The sequence below is a fragment of the Mastigoproctus giganteus genome, chromosome 7, assembly GCF_048544385.1.
Source record: "Mastigoproctus giganteus isolate SK-2022 chromosome 7, ASM4854438v1, whole genome shotgun sequence".
Lineage (NCBI taxonomy): Eukaryota > Metazoa > Arthropoda > Arachnida > Uropygi > Thelyphonidae > Mastigoproctus > Mastigoproctus giganteus.
The window spans coordinates 135,899,627-135,916,003 of NC_143581.1; the positions used below are offsets into that span (position 1 = coordinate 135,899,627).

At 37.7% G+C, this 16,377-nt stretch overlaps 1 protein-coding gene across 1 annotated transcript in view; it reads left to right on the forward strand.

The window, feature by feature from the left end:
* Positions 1–16,377, forward strand: part of Usp7 (Ubiquitin-specific protease 7) — a 518,151-nt gene that overhangs the window by 161,142 nt on the left and 340,632 nt on the right. Inside the window, exon 9 of the mRNA XM_090378438.1 lies at positions 14,749–14,879. Coding sequence (XP_090234564.1) covers positions 14,749–14,879 — 131 coding nt within the window. The remainder of the gene's footprint in view (positions 1–14,748; positions 14,880–16,377) is intronic.

A 16,377-nucleotide genomic window follows, 5' to 3' on the forward strand; every position in this document is an offset into this window, starting at 1 on the left:
TGTATAGTGAGTGGAATGTTGTGTAGTATTATGTCTGTTGTTTCTCTGACCACTTAGCATTGGGACCCACTATTGCAAATACTTTGCCACAAGGATGCAGGTCAGGCACCCAGTAGATTATTTAAGTAATCTGGCAGCCACTGCCATCTAATTTCTGAGGGTATATCAGTGGCTGGCAAGGCCTATAAAAATGGAGTTGGCGGGGGGGGGTTAATACTAGAATTTGGAAAGACCAAAAGAGATTCATGAAAAAGTGGTTGAATTTAGAATTAAGTTGATTAGAATTTGTTGAAATTGTTAGGGGCCATACTCTGTAATTTTAGTTAGAGGGGGATGAAGATGGGGGGGGGGAGGTAGAAGGATGGGGATTATAGATTAGGCATCCTAGCCCCACAAAGGTAGTAGTAGTAATAGTAGTGGCATGTGATGCAAGAAAGCATGTGTATGAACTTATGCATCAGCCAAAAACAAAAAAAAAAAAAAAAGTAACGCCATTCCCTCCAAATGCCTGTCCAGTTCCTCCTTAAATTTATTCAACCTATCAACAGGTAGAAGGATGGGGATGATAGATTAGGCATCCCAGCCCCACAATATAGTAGTAGTAATAGTAGTGGCATGTGATGCAAGAAAGCATGTGTAGGAGCTTATGCATCAGCCAAAAAAAAAAAAAAAAAAAAAAATTTCACCATTCCCTCCAAATGCCTGTCCAGTTCCTCCTTAAATTTTTCAACCTATCAACTTCCACAACGACAGATGGAAGTTTGTTCCAGCAATTAACCAGACGCTGGCTAAAGGCAAATTTCCGCACATCTATTCTATATCTGTCTTTTCTTAATTTGAATTTATACCCCCTTAGGTTCGTAATCTGAATAAGTGGAAGGATCCCATCAGAATTCAGCGTGCTCAACCCAATCAAGGTCTTATATACCTCAATCAGATCACCGCGAAGGTGCCTAGTCTCCAACAATTTGCAGAACTTAAGCCTCTCTCTTGGTAAGAGATCCCTTCATTCCCTTCATCAATCTTGTTGCCCTTCTCTGTACATGCTCAAGCAAATCTACATCCTTCCTAAAATGAGGCCTCCAGACCTGTACGCAGTACTCAAGGCGTTGCCTGACAATTGCCTTATACAGAGGGATAATCACCTCCTTTTCCCCTGCTAGCAAAATTCCTATATATCATTGACAAAACCCCATGATCTGCCCTGGCAGCCTGTCTGCATTGCTCAGAAAACTTCATATCTGCCTGCACAATTACTTCCAGGTCTTTTTCTTTTTCTACTACCTTAAGTGTAGTACCACACAGGTGGTACGTTTCTCTGGGGTTACTTCTACCCATATGCAGTACTTTGCATTTGTCAAGGTTAAACTTCAGTTGCCACTTCTTAGCCAATCTGCCCAAATTATCTAGATCCTGTTGCAGTAGCACACTGCCATTACTGTCATTAACAACCCTGCCAACCTTTGTATCATCTGTAAACTTCGACATTAAGTCTGATATACCTTTATCAATATCATTGATAAATATACAAAACAACAGTGGACCCAACACCGAACCCTGTGGGACTCCACTAATAACATTAGTCCAAGAAGAGCAGCACCCATTGATTACCACCCTCTGTCTTCTTGCACTTAACCATCCTTTTATCCATTGTAGCAACTTACCCTTAATACCATTCTGCTCCAATTTGTACAATAGTCTTTCATGCGCAACAGTGTCAAAAGCTTTCCTGAAATCCAATTAGATGATATCAAAATTATTTTTTGTATCCAGTTCCTTTGTAACCACATCATAATATCCTATCAAATTTGTCAGACAAGACTTTCCCTTAACAAACCCATGCTGTGTCTGAATTATTGCTGCAGTCTTGTCTAGATGATCCTGCAATGCATCTTTAACCAGTGACTCCATTATTTTACCCGGAACAGAAGTTAAACTAACTGGTCTAACTAACTGGGTGAAGTATGGGGGAGGCTGGAAGGAGAAAACAGACCCCACCACTGGTCTGGGGTTTGATTTTTAAAAGGAACCGGGTTTGAGTACCTGGTTCAGATGACTGAATGGCACATCATCAGCGGAGCTGCACTACGTCTTTCTCGGTGATTGTTGTCAGGTCCATGTAAGTGTTGAATCCAGTAGGAAGGTCAAATTGCCCATCCCGCTCTGATGGTGGGATATGTTACTATCAGCGGGGAATTCACCTGGCAAAGGGGGAGTAATCTCCCACACTTACTCAATGTGGGGGGTGGGAGAGAATCTGCATTCTCACACCACTTGCATTCTGTTTTTGTACTTTTCTTATATTTTATAATACATATATATATTATATTTTTTTATTTGTGTGTGTGTTTTTTCCCTCCCCACTGATTCATCTTTTTTTCTCCCACGCCAGGGGGGATGGAATGGTGTGTAATGTAAATTTAAATACTAATGCATAATAAAACTAAGCTAAATAAGTAAGAATTTAAAAGATTAAAAGATTAGGGCCAGTGTGCACTTAACATGTAACATTTATGGTTAGTGTTCTTTTTCTTGTACACTTTCATTGAAGAATCAGCGTGCCACCTGTTATATGAATTCATTACTGCAGACTTTTTTTTTTTTTTTCACAAATAAATTAAAACTGTGTTTCTTCAAATGTGCCCTCCAATACTAATGCACTATTAATGTGTGTATAAATGTATGTGCTACCATGTTAACCATTGTATATAAGGAACCAATGCAAAAGTCTGAGAAATGTTGATTCTTCAAATTTATCCATTTTTAAAAACTATTTGTTTTGTATTTTAAGCAGATGCAAGAAAGTCTTTCCAAAGAACAAATGGTATTGTGCTGTGATCACTGTTAGTCCATTCATCTTTCACTTCCCACAGTTAAAGTCTATAAAATGAAGGTGGGGAGAGTTACTTTTGTTGTGTTGTCACGACTTAGATTGCAGAGGGTATATGGATTGTTTGGTTTGTTTATTATTATTACTCTTTAGACTGTGGTTAATTCACAGGTTTTTTGCTGTATGTAAAGTTGAAAAAGCATTTGCATCCATTTATTCTTTTCTTTTCCTGCAATCTCTAAAGCCTGTTCTGAGTAATGCAGTCTGGCTTCTTTATCTACATGTAGGGGCATTACAGAGAAATAAGGTAGTTTGACCTCATGGGTTGGTTACACATGGGGTTTCCGGATTGCACAGTTGATTGATCGCGGTTTTTGCAGAGTCCTTATTTTGTTTTGCAGACCTACAAGGCTAGTCTTCAGTTAAGTTTGAACTATTCCAGAACTAACCAAGTATCGTACTGTCCGATCTTCAAAATGTTATGGCTCTCTCAGGGATATTAGGTCAATGTTTGTCATATGCTGGTTTTGTGTAGCTCTCTCTGGCAGCTGCAGCAGCCTTTCAGGGCTACACATTTATTTATTATTTTTTTAATGAAAAACCCAAACATGAAAGGTATCAAAACCTATAGTACTTAGTACTGTGCATGGATTGAAGGAGTTCCATTTCATTCTACATTCCTGGCCAATAAATGATCATCCAGAGATAATTTAATATATGGTGTGCAAATGTAAGTTATCACATGGTGTTATCACAAGTCCCTTGATATAAGTATTTAATGTATGCTTTCCTGGAAACTTATTAGTTGATTCAGTTATAGGGAAGACAAGTGATCGTTCAAATTTTCAGGAAAGTGTTACTGTTGGAATATGTTTAGTAGGAGCCACAGTTGAGAAAACAAAGGAAATTGCTGGTGTTTCAAAAATAACTGTCTCAAAAGTATACTGTGAGAGGAATTTTGAAATGACAATGCAGCTGTAAAAGGAAGAAATATGGCAGAAAGCAACTTCAAGAATGAGTTTACAGGAATTTAAAGGGAATTGTGCACCAGAATAAAAGGTCTGGTGTGCAGCAAATGACGGAAAAATTCAATTTAGGCAAAGAAAGAAAGACCCATTTTGAACTGAACTACGTTGTGGAAGTTGAAGAGCCAGTGATTGGTTAGTTGTCTGCATATATGAATGGCACTGAAACCTATAAAAATATTGTGCATCAATTATAGTGATACTACCAATGCAGAGACTGGACTGTGAACAGTGGTGAAAAATCATGTGACCTGATGAGTCTCAATTTACACTTTTTTGCACCACTGGTGCAGAAAAGTGTAAATTCTTAAGGTCTACACCTTAAGAAAACATAACTCCAGCCTGTCTTGCTGATATGATCCAATATGATATGATACCACCCCAAGCAGCTGGAGGTGATATCATAGTATGGGTTATGTTCTTTTGGTATGATTTGCATCTACTTATATCAGTAGAAGATAATGTTAACTCCACTTCATAACTTTCTGTTATGTAGTAATTTCTCATAGTAATAATGAGTGTTAGGGTATATTTAACTAGATGGGAAGGGTGTGGAGAAATTCAGTTTTCTGTCTTGTGAAGCTTTGGATATACTGTTGCCAGCAAACTCTGGACAGCAGGGCCATTGTTATGAACAAAATATCGACCTCAGCATTATTTTTTTCAAGGCAGTCATAATCACTTGATGTCTAAAAGACAATCCAAAATGAAATCCACAGTAAGGGGGGGGAATCTTAGGCAAATTGATAGTTAAAAGTATACTGTGTTAGTAAATAGTGCTATGACTGTATTTGAATATGAAATGTGTGCTTTGTCAATGAAATTTAATAAATTGTGCAATGTGGGTTTCACCACAAAAACGTGTACAGTCAGTTCTCGTATAACATGTTTACACTGCCCGATTTCGATCATACACGATTTATGAATGGTGTATGATATCCATTGACTGGAAATTTTATCTGTAGTTTTTTGCTGATGATAGCACATTGCATTCCACTTTCCATTTTGAGAAACCTTGTCCTGCTCAAGGTTTCTTCAACTTCTCAAAAATCTGCTACCAATTCCTTAAATGCTGATCTCCAGGTAATTCTCCAGTGGGGCAAAGACAACTTAGTTGATTTCAATCCTTCTAAAGCTCAGTCTTTTCTTATATCTTGCAAAAAAGATTCTTCTACTCCTATGCTTATCTTTGGTGACACTCCGATTTCTAGGCAAAATGATATATCTCTTTTGGGGATTACCCTGACTTCTAATCTCTCTTGGCACAAGCACATTAAAATATTGCTTCCTCTGCATCTAAAAAACTTGGTTTTCTCTTTCCCTCTCGGCGTTACTTTTCTTCCAAGCAGCTGCTCACTCTGTATAAATTGCAAATCCGCCCTGCTATGGAATATTGTTCCCACATCTGGGGTGGTGTCCCCAAAACCTCTCTCAGGCTTCTTGATTCCATTCAGAAGAGGGCAGAGGTTAATTAATGATTCATCTCTAACAGAGTCTCTCCACTCGCTTTCTCATAGAAGTACTGTTTCTGCTGCATGCCTCTTTTACAGATATTTCCATGGGCACTTTTCTTGTGAATTGGCTTCTATAATTCCCGCTCTCTCTCTCTTTCTCTAAACAGTCCGAACACGTGTTGCTACCAGCCAACATTCATTTACTGTCCAACTTAAAACTCACAGAGCAATTTTTTATCTTCCTCGTTTATTCATTCAATTGCCGTTTTCTGGAACAACCTTCCTTCATACATAATTCCTGAAAATTACAGTCTACAGAAGTTCAAGTCCAATGTCAACAAATATCTTCTTTCATGTTCTCAACCTACAACCAAACACGGTACTAAGTACTATAGGTTCTGATGCCTCTTTGTGTTTGGGGTTTACATAAAAAAAAAAAAAAAAAGAGAGATGAAACAAAATAGTTGTAAGCAGATAATTTAGCCAAACATTTACATCTCATTTAGGTGCCTCCGTAAGCAGGTAGGAAGGAGCAGCAGTGCATATCACACGCTTCTTGATTAGACCGGGGTTCAAGCCCGTCACCACCAAATACGGAGCATGCGGAAAGGTCAAGGAATGACCACCGCACCGAAGCAATATGGCCTTAGTTGCTAATGCTCCTAAAAACCAAATAACATAACAACAACATCTCATTTATGAACCAAGCCCATTAAATAACTCGATTGGTGAATTTTCTTACGTTTGTTATGAACGTTACGGCAATAATTGTCATCTATACTCCAAGGCAAATGACTGACCATCGAATTAACATTTACAGGAACATTTATAATTTGGCCCAAAATTCTGCATTGACTGAAGCCATGTCTTAGTCTTCTAATTTGCATGAATGGTATATGAGGAGAAATAAGTTGCTCGGTCACTAAATCCAATATAGGCACATGAGGTGGAATAGCAAGATAAATGAAACCTTTGCTCTTCATAAATGTTGGATTGCCTCATTTTTGAAAGATGCTCGTCAAGTATTAGAAGCCTTCATAGTTGTTATCTCTACAGTTAAAAATTCTAAGAGTAGTAACAGATAACTCTCTAGAGTGCACAAATTTACAACACTTTTATACCATAATCTATCAAAGATATCACAAAGCTCCAAATGTATGTTTCAGAAATTTTCGTTCAAATTCTTTATAGGAGTTACGGTCATGTTCAATGTTCTTGTAAATGATTTCTTGCTTGATTACTATTCAAAGTTGTGGAGGGTCTAGAATAGGCTATTTGGATGGTGCAATTGAAGCTGGCTGTTACAGTATACTCTGTATAGCCGGTTCAGCTAATTCATTTGAACTCAAATATTCTGGAAGTTCTTGAATATAATTTCGCAATTTTGTTGATGGTCCAACCTCTTGAGAAGAAGATTTTATTAAACTCTGTATTTTTTTTTTAATTCTCTGTATTTTTGAACTCATTCTTTTGTCGACATGGGAGACTTCTTTGGTGGCTTTGAAGCTTTTTGTCCTTGCAAGATATGTTCGATTTTGCTCAGCTGGAATTTTCTTCGAAATACTTTTGCCAGCACCTGATATGCCCCTTTACCGACGCCTGTTGAACATTATGATGATTGTTTTAATTTTTAATTTTACATTTCATTTAATCGAACAGCTACAACTGAAGTTATGAACAATGTAATGTTTTATGCTGATATTTGTATATTTGCAAATATTTGTATTGTTCTCCAATTTGTACAATAGTCTTCCATGCGCAACAGTGTCAAAAGCTTTCGTGAAATCCAAATATATGATATCAAAATTATTTTTTGCATCCAGTTCCTTTGTAACCACATCATAATATCCTATCAAATTTGTCAGACAAGACTTTCCCTTAACAAACCCATGCTGTGTCTGAATTATTGCTGCAGTCTTGTCTAGATGATCCTGCAATGCATCTTTAACCAGTGACTCCATTATTTTACCCGGAACAGAAGTTAAACTAACTGGTCTGTAATTACTCGTGTCACCCTTCAATCCCCTTTGTGAATTGGGGATACATTTGCACATCTGCAGTCCGTGGGAACCTCCCCTGAGTCCAAGGATGCTCTCATAATTATGGCTAAGGGTTTGCTTAGTTGCTTTGCCGCCTCCTTTAATATAACTGGATAGATCCCATCCACCCCAGGTGCTTTTCTTACGTTTAACTTCAACAATTTCTCTTCCACTTTGCTCTCAGTTATTACAAGATCATTAAGCACCTTGCTACAATTTGATAACCTTCTGCCATTTTCAAACCTTAATAATTCCTCAAGTGTGAATGTAGATGCAAAATATTCATTCAGTTTGTTTGCTATATGAGCAGGATCATCAACAGTCAAACCATCGATGTCAAGTGGACCAATCAGATTCATCCCCTTCCTTTTAGAGTTTATATAAGTAAAGAAATCCTTGCTGTTTTTCTTAGCATCTTTTGCCAAGGATTTCTCGTAATCTGGCTTCGCCTGCCGATCCTCCTTTGTGACCTGATTACAGATTAACTTATATCTGCCATAGGCTTCTGAGTGGCTTGATAATTTATGTGCATTCCATGCATTTTTCTCTTATGTTACGAGTCTCATTAGTTCATTTGACAACCATTTAGGCCTAAACCTTGAACAATTTTTCTTAATAGGTATGAAACTTTTAGTAGCACCCACGATAAATTCCTTGAATGCTTCCCACTTAGAATTTACTGTTGGTAACATCGTCAGTTGATCCCACTGGAATTTAAAAACTGTCGGAGACCACAGTACTCGCCTTTACGGAAGCAAAAACCCTTTCCTTTACCCCTGATGGTAATTAAATCTTTAAGTAAATCCCACGTCAGTACACTGTGATCACTGCCACCTATTGGTTCTTTTATCTGCAAATTCCTAATACATGAATGATCACTGCTGATAACCAGATCAAGAGTATTACTTTCTCTGGTTGCCTCTGGAACATGCTGCTGCAGAAAACAATCATCCAGTAAATCCACAAAAGTCTGACTAGTGTGTGAGTGACCAACCCACAAGTTCCAGTCATTATCTGGGAAGTTAAAATCCCCCATTATAAGACATTCCGATTTACTAGCCCACTCTATTTCTCTGTACAATTGTTCATTGTACTCATTCGAGTCATTAGGCCTATAACACACTCCTACTCTTATTTTTGCTTTCGCAGTGCTTGTGTCACACCAAACTGACTCAACAGTGCACTGTTCATCTATATCAACTGGATGCACTTCTTTTGACTTTATGTTTTTCTTTATTAGCAGCATAACACCTCCTCCCTTCCTATCCTGTCTGTACAAATTGTACTCCCCAAATTCCAGTTCGGCATTCCTTATATCTGTGTGACACTATGTCTCTGATATCACAACAATATCCGCCTTTGATGTCTTGACCAGCACTTCAAATTCATCAAATTTATTTACTATACTTCTAGCATTGGTATACATGCAAGTATACATGCACCTATTCCTATTCTCAGCCACTCTTACACATCCCATATACCGACCTGTTTCACGATGACTGACATCCGTCCCTGAAACCCCAACACCCCTCGCTCCAGGTCGCTACTTATTCTAATAGAAGTTGTGCAAGAATCACCTTCACCTCTGCCTACGGCTACTGTTAAACTATTAGTCCTTGTATCAACTCAAGCTATCAGTTTTCCGACCTACCTAACACTGCCTCGAAAGCATCAGCAAATATTCTTGCACCCTTTCTATTTAAGTGTATCCCATCCCTGTAGAAGCAGTCTGTCCTGTTAAGAAGTACAGTCCAGGCTGAAAAAATTTTACCCCTTGAGCCTTGCACAATCTTTCCTGGGCCGAATTGATCGACAAGGCTCTCATCATATACTCCCTCCTATCGTGTCTGGGCAGAATTGCAGACACTTTCAAATTCAACCTTAATTCACGGCTTTTTTTCATCAGTGACCTGTACTTGTTAAGTAATTCTGCTGGTCTCCTACTCTTAATATCATTAGTGCCAACGTGTACAACTATATCACCTTTTGTGTCCTTAAAAGATGATATCTGCTCTACAACATCATCAACCTTTGCCCCTGGCAAACATACCCTGGTCCTGTTCCATCTATCCTTTCTACAAAGCATGTTTCCCGTTTCCCTGACAATCGAGTCACCAACAACTACTAGTTCCTTTGGGACCAGCGCAATCTGCCTTGGAGGTTGCCGCTGTGTTGCATGATGACCAAGTGCAAGCTCTGGCGTTGATGTGGCAGCTGAGAGTCTGATGGGCCCCTCAATTTAGATTTTTCGAGGGCATCCACCCTGTCCTTCAAACTCTTATATAGGCCCATAACAACGCTGAGTTGTCGCCTGATTTCCTTACACTCCTTACATCGCGCACACACAAAGACATCCCCCATGGCATTATCATGTTCCGTTCCAAATAGTTCGGCAAACATTTCACAAGTTGCGCATTTTTTTAGTCTGTGATGCGTTGGAGAATCGCCCCCCTCAGTTCTCCCCTGACTCACAGCACTCCTGCCACTTTGTGCCCGTTGCTTTGCTGCTCTAGTTTGGGACATGATATTTTAAATTAATAAGATCAGTGAATTAAATTAAATTAAATGTCAATACTACGCTATCTAATCGAAACAGTGAAGCGTGTTACTGTTTCTATAATTATACGTTAGAGCTACCTAGCTACCTCAGTTTAAAATTTGAATTCCCTATCACTATATACAAAAAACAATGCCTGCAATATTCGAACGAAATAACTGTTTTATAAAGTATTACGTATATCTGCAAAAACTGTTTATATGAATTAAAATAAAAATAACCAGCGTAATTAGAACTATAAGACTATGTATTAAGTACAATATAAAATAACAATTATGTAAATAAAAAGCAAACACATCATTTTTTTCTGAGCCTGTAACTGGCAGCTGTATTTTCTAAAGAGAGTCAGTGCCATCCTGTATACAATTTAAAAACCGTCGGAGACCACCCAAGTCACCTTTCCGAATGCAAAAACCCTCCTCTTTAACCTTAATGGTAGTAACATCTTTATGTAAATCCAACATCTGTGCACTGTGATCACTGCCACCTGTTGGTTCCTTTTTTTCCAAATCTTAATATAGAAATTTCAGTGTAAATACACAATTCTTAGTTTGTAATAACAAACTACAGTAGTAGTGTGAAGGTGCCTCCTTAGCCAGGTGGGCAGGAGCAGCAGTGTGTAGCTCACGCTTCTTAATTAGACCGCGGTTTGAGCGCATGACCACCAAATACGGAGGATGCGGAAAGGTCAGGGAATGACTACTGCATATCCCCGGAGCAATATGGCTTTAGTTGCTAATGCTCCTAAAAACAAAAAAAAAAAAAAAAAAACCAACAAACAACAAGTAGTAGTGTGAATGATATCAATTTAATTCTGTCTGATATTGTTACTATCTTACAAAGAGTTACCGCGTTTTGCACTACCTCAAATAAGTAACACTTCAATGGAGAAGACTATTGTTACTTAATCTCAGTGGATACCACCACCCAGATGGCACCGTTTCAAGGCTTATTGGGCTATCATTGGTTGGAAGGTATGAACTAAATCGCCCTTTGTGCCCTTAATAGATGATATCTGCTCTACAACGTCATCAATTCGTGCCTCTTGCAGATATACTCTGGTCATATTCCACCTATTCTTTTTGCACAATGTTATTACCCATCTCACTGACAATAGTCTCTGATAATAATTAGTTTCTGTGGGACCAACACATTCTGCCTTGAAGATTGTCACTGTGTTGCTTGATGCACAAGAGTGAGCTCTGTGGTTAAATTTGTCTGCTGATACCTTGACAGTTCCCCACTTTAATTCCTTCGAGAGCTTGACAGTTTCCCCACTTTAATTCCTTCAGACGCCAATCAGAACCCTTAGTTTGCCCCTAATTTCTTGACACTCTGTACCTAGCACACACAAAGACGACTTTAGCTAGATCATCCTGTTCCAGAAAGTCTGCAAACATTTCACAAGCTTCACATTTTTTTTAGGCTGCGATGCGTTGGTGAATTGTCCCTTTCAGTTCTCCCTCGAGCCACAGCACTCCTGCTACTTTGTGCTTGTTGCTTTGCTCTAGGCTGGGTCATGATTTCCGTTTATTTGAATAAATAAACGGAAATCATAAACGGAATTATTCAAATAAACGGAAATCATGATTTCCGTTTATTTGAATAAATAAACGGAAATCATGACCCGGAAATCATGAATAAATTTCATTGATTAACAATGAAAATTAATAAGATTAATTAATTAATCGTTAATACTAAAGTAATCTAATAGATTCCTAAATGCAGTGATACGTATTACACTATTTAGTTTTAAGTTATACCTTGCACTAATAAGTTTCGAAAATACGTTAAGCTGTATCGTACCGTTAAATTAGAATCTCAGTCGAACACAAGGATATAAATGCCCAACAAGCTTACAACAGCTACAAGGTGATTTGTAATAGTAACACAGATAATATTAGAGAGGCCAGTGCTGCATCTGAGAAAGCACTGGCTAACAGAGCAAAGAACCGGGGAACAAGAGATTTTTCAGATCTGTGAATATAAGGAAGAAAGAAGTGAATCAGATTGGAACCTTGTTCCCTGGATTTGGGAAAGTCTTAGACAACCCAGCAGACCTTGTAGATGATTTGAACAGGTACTTAATGTGTATGAACTTAAATGTGTATTGAACCATTGAAGTTAATTATGAGAGCATTTGTGGACTCAGGAGAGATTCCTTTTTGATTGTAGAAGTGTCACCCTATCACCTGTATGTAAAGGTTGTTCTAAGAGTGAAGTCTCTAACTACAGACTGGTTAGTTGGACTTTAGTGGTAAAAACATCTTAGGGGCAATACTTATGAGCACAATCCAGGGACATTTATATAGAATGACATTCTGAATAACACACAACATGGAAAAGGAATTTCACGTTTAACTGAATTAGTAGTCTATTTTGACACAGTTAGTTTTGAGGGGTTACTGCACAAGCTAGAACATTTTGGGATTACTGGAAAAATTCTAATATAGACTGCTGGTAGAAGGCAGAGGATTGTGATAATTGGATATTCTTCAGATTTGTGTAACATCAGAAGTGGATCCCCCCAATGATCACTGGACCACTTGGACCACTGTTGTTTCTGATTTTTCATAAACAACATCGATGAAAGGATAGAAGGTGTGATGTCAAAATTTGCATATGACTTGTATGATTGGTAGAGTAGTTATGCATGGTAGTCAAGCAGTGCTCCTTCAGGGTGACTTGAACTAGTTTTAAAAATACAGCCAGTCCTCGGATAACGTGAGTTCAATTATCTCGCGATTTTCAGTTAATGCTATTTGAAAAATTATACCACTTTTCACTCTACACGATGCAAATTTCCAGTTAACGCGATTTTTTATTTTTTTATGCGATAGTTGAAAAAGATTTGAATCGCGAGTTAAGCTTACTGCGAGTTGTACGTTAACAAACGTTTGCCTGCTGCCCGCCTCAGTGTGTTCCATCAACCATTGGTAGAAGACGTGTTACTTGTTTGTATCCTGCTAATAAAGTCAATGCATACTTGCATAAAAATTCAAATTTTTCAATGAGCCAGATGAAAATGTTACCGCAAAGGAGATAACGGTAAAAGAATTAGATGAAATGTTTCGTATTGCATAGAACCTCAAACAAAAAGATTGAGGTTCTCTGCGATATTTATTTCGCCAGGGCACAGAGAAGATTGTTGTCAGCTATCGGAAATTAATTGATGAAAAGAGAAAGTAAACACTGTTCAGATATTTCCGCAACAGTCATTTCTTGTGTATTTTATGTGAGTGGTTCCCAAAGTTTCTCGGTTCACGGTGCCTTTAGTGTCTCAGTAATTTTTTCAAGGCGCACCCAGACCAAAATAAATACCTAACAGTTCCGTTTAGTAGTTTGGTCCAAACAACTTAATAAGAAACTGTGAACTACCTTGAGCTAGTAGTTCATGTGGTGGTGTCCGACAGATGTCGAATATCGCTGTGTTTCCCTCGAAAATTTAAAATTTGGGAACTGCTGTTTTATGCAATAAAAATTTAATTCCATAATTATTTTCATTATCTTTTACATTGTATACAGTTAACATAGTTATTTAAAAGGTATTTTTCAAATTCTTTGTGGACATTCCAGAAGGTCAAGGACCAATTATAATTTTTCCTATTGATTATTATATTCGATTAACACGTTTCCATTTTGTGCTTGCGGGACGAATTAATCACGTTAATAGAGGCCAGCCTGTATTTAGCAAAGTGACAACTGCTTTTATGCAACAAAATGCATGGTCTTACACTTGGAGAATAGCAATCCCAAAATAAATTATACACTTGAATTAAGAACAATAGAGGAAGAAAGAGATCTGGGAGTTATAATATGGGCAGATATGAAGTTTTCTGTGTAGTGTAAACGGACAGCAAGGAAAGCCGATGGTGTCCTGTTGATGATTTTTAGAACATTAATCCTTTGAGGTATGGAGATCATAATCTCACTGCAAGTGGCAATTGTAAGACCCCATTTTGAGTATTGTGCTCAAGTGTGGAGACCTCATCTGAGAAAAGACATCAGGCTTCTTGAAAGGGTCCAAAGACAGGTAACCTCGCATGGTGAGATGCAAAAGGGTGACCCTATGAGAAAATACTCAAATTATGTGGGCTGCAGAGCTTGGGAACCAGCTAACTCAGGCGACTTGATTGAAGTTTATAAGGCTCTTAGAGGGGTTAGTAAAATGAATGAGCATGTGACCCAAACCACAACTAAATATAAATTTTGAACTGAACAGCATAAATTAATATTAAACTATTTTGTAGTTTACGAAAATATACCTATATAAATCTAAGGAGGCTCCATTACAGAATTTTTAGTACAAACCCCCTGGAACACTTTTCGAACCATCGGTTGGGAAGTGACTGAAAATGTGTATGTTTAGAGTTTTAAATTGAAATTAAAGAATTTCATTACCAAAATTATTTATTTTTAATTTTGTGTTGTGTGTGTGTGTTTTAATTTAGTGAGCTGTGTTATGGGTGTTTTATTTTTATTTTTTTTGTGACAAATGATATTCTCCTTTGGTTACATAATGATGAATAATATATAATACCGTCTTGTTGATCTAAGCTTCATTGTTGGCTGATTGTGTGTTGTTTAATTTTTCTTTAATTAACACTTTCTTTTATTCCTCTTGTTCATTTAGCAATTTCTTAAACATTTCCTAAGTGACTCTTCTGACTTCTTTGTGATTGTGGTTACTGTTTAATTTTTAAGTATCATCTAATGTGAGTTTAATAATATTGTTTGATTTAGTGAGTTGTGTCCATAACACAGCTCATTAAATTAAAAAACAAAACATGTATAGATATATATTAGTATTATCTAATGCAAGTTGAACAATGTGTAATTACAGGCTGTTTATCAGATACCAACAGAAAGTGATGATTCTTCTCGTAGTGTGGCACTTGCTTTGCAGCGTGTGTTTTATGAATTGCAGTTTTCAGACAAACCCGTTGGAACAAAGAAACTGACTAAATCATTTGGGTAAGACCACTATCACTATTCTCTCCTCTAACAATTTTTTGCTTGGTCTGTTTATTTTTATTTAGATGCTTACAGTCTGATGGTAAATAAATTATGTTAGTGCATTGTTGACTTCTTTCATCTTCTTTTTTATTTTAATAATACACACAATTTACATACATTCATATATATACAAACCTTACATAGAAGATTTATATACAATTTTATTGTATATAAAGGGATGGTTGAGTGGGAGAAGACAGAGAGTGGTAATCAGTGGACACTGCTCATCGTGGACTAAGGTTATTAGTGGAGTCCCTCAGGGTTCAGTGTTGGGTCCATTGTTGTTTTCTGTATTTATAAATGATATTGATGATAGTATATCAAGCTTAATGTCCAAGTTTGCAGACGATACGAAGGTTGGTGGGGTTGTTAAGAACACTAATAGTGCGCTGCTGCAGTAGGATCTAGAAAAGTTGAGCAGATAGGCTGAGAGGTGGCAAATGAAGTTTAACATTAACAATGTAAAGTACTATATGTGGGAAGCAGTAACCCCAGAGTAATGTATCAACTCTGTGGTACTACACTGACAGTGGTAGAGAACAAAAAGAACTTGGGGTAATTGTGCAGGCAGATATGAAGTTTTCTGAGCAGTGCAGACAGTTTGCAAGAGTAGCTCATGGTGTCTTGTCAATGATATACAGGAATTTTTCTAGCAGGGATAAGGAGCTGATTATCCCCTTGTATAAGGCAATGGTCAAGCCACACCTTGAGTACTGTACAGGTCTGGAGGCCTCGTTTTAAGAAGGATATAGAGCTGTTGGAACGAGTACAGAGAAGGGCAACAAGATTATTGGATGGAATAAAGAGTTACTCTTAGGAAGAAAGGCTTAAGTTTTGCAAATTACAGTTTCTGGAGACTAGGCACCTGCGAGGTGATCTGATTGAGGTATACAAAGCGTTGAATCGTTTGAACATGCTCAGTGCTGAAGGGATTCTTCCTTTTGGACAGAATAATCGCCTGAGAGGGCATAAATTCAAATTGAGGAAAGACAGTTGGATGATAGATGTGCGGAAGTTTCCTTTAGCCAGTGGGTGGTTGATTGCGGCAACAGACCTCCATCTGTCATTGTAGTAGTTGATAGCTTAAACAGATTCAAGGCAGAACTAGACAAACATTTGGAACGAGTGGATGGGCAAAATGAGAAAGGATTTTTTTTTTTTTTTTTTTTGACTGATGCCATATAAGCTTGCTTTCTTGCATCATGTGCCCTTGTTAATGCTAAAGTGTATGTAACTTAATTTTGAGAAAAAAATTTTATTTACTGAAGCATAATAAACTTCCAAAAACTGGCTTCAAATTGAAAAGTTTTTTCAAAACAAAGCCTTTTGGCAGGAGAGGCAACTGGTACTGTGCACCGCGTTTCCTTTCAAGCCCCTTTTCTTCCATAATAAGAACTGTAGTGCGGGCCATTTCAGGGTTAAGAGCCTTTAGCTGCTTCAATCTACAGATTGAAGC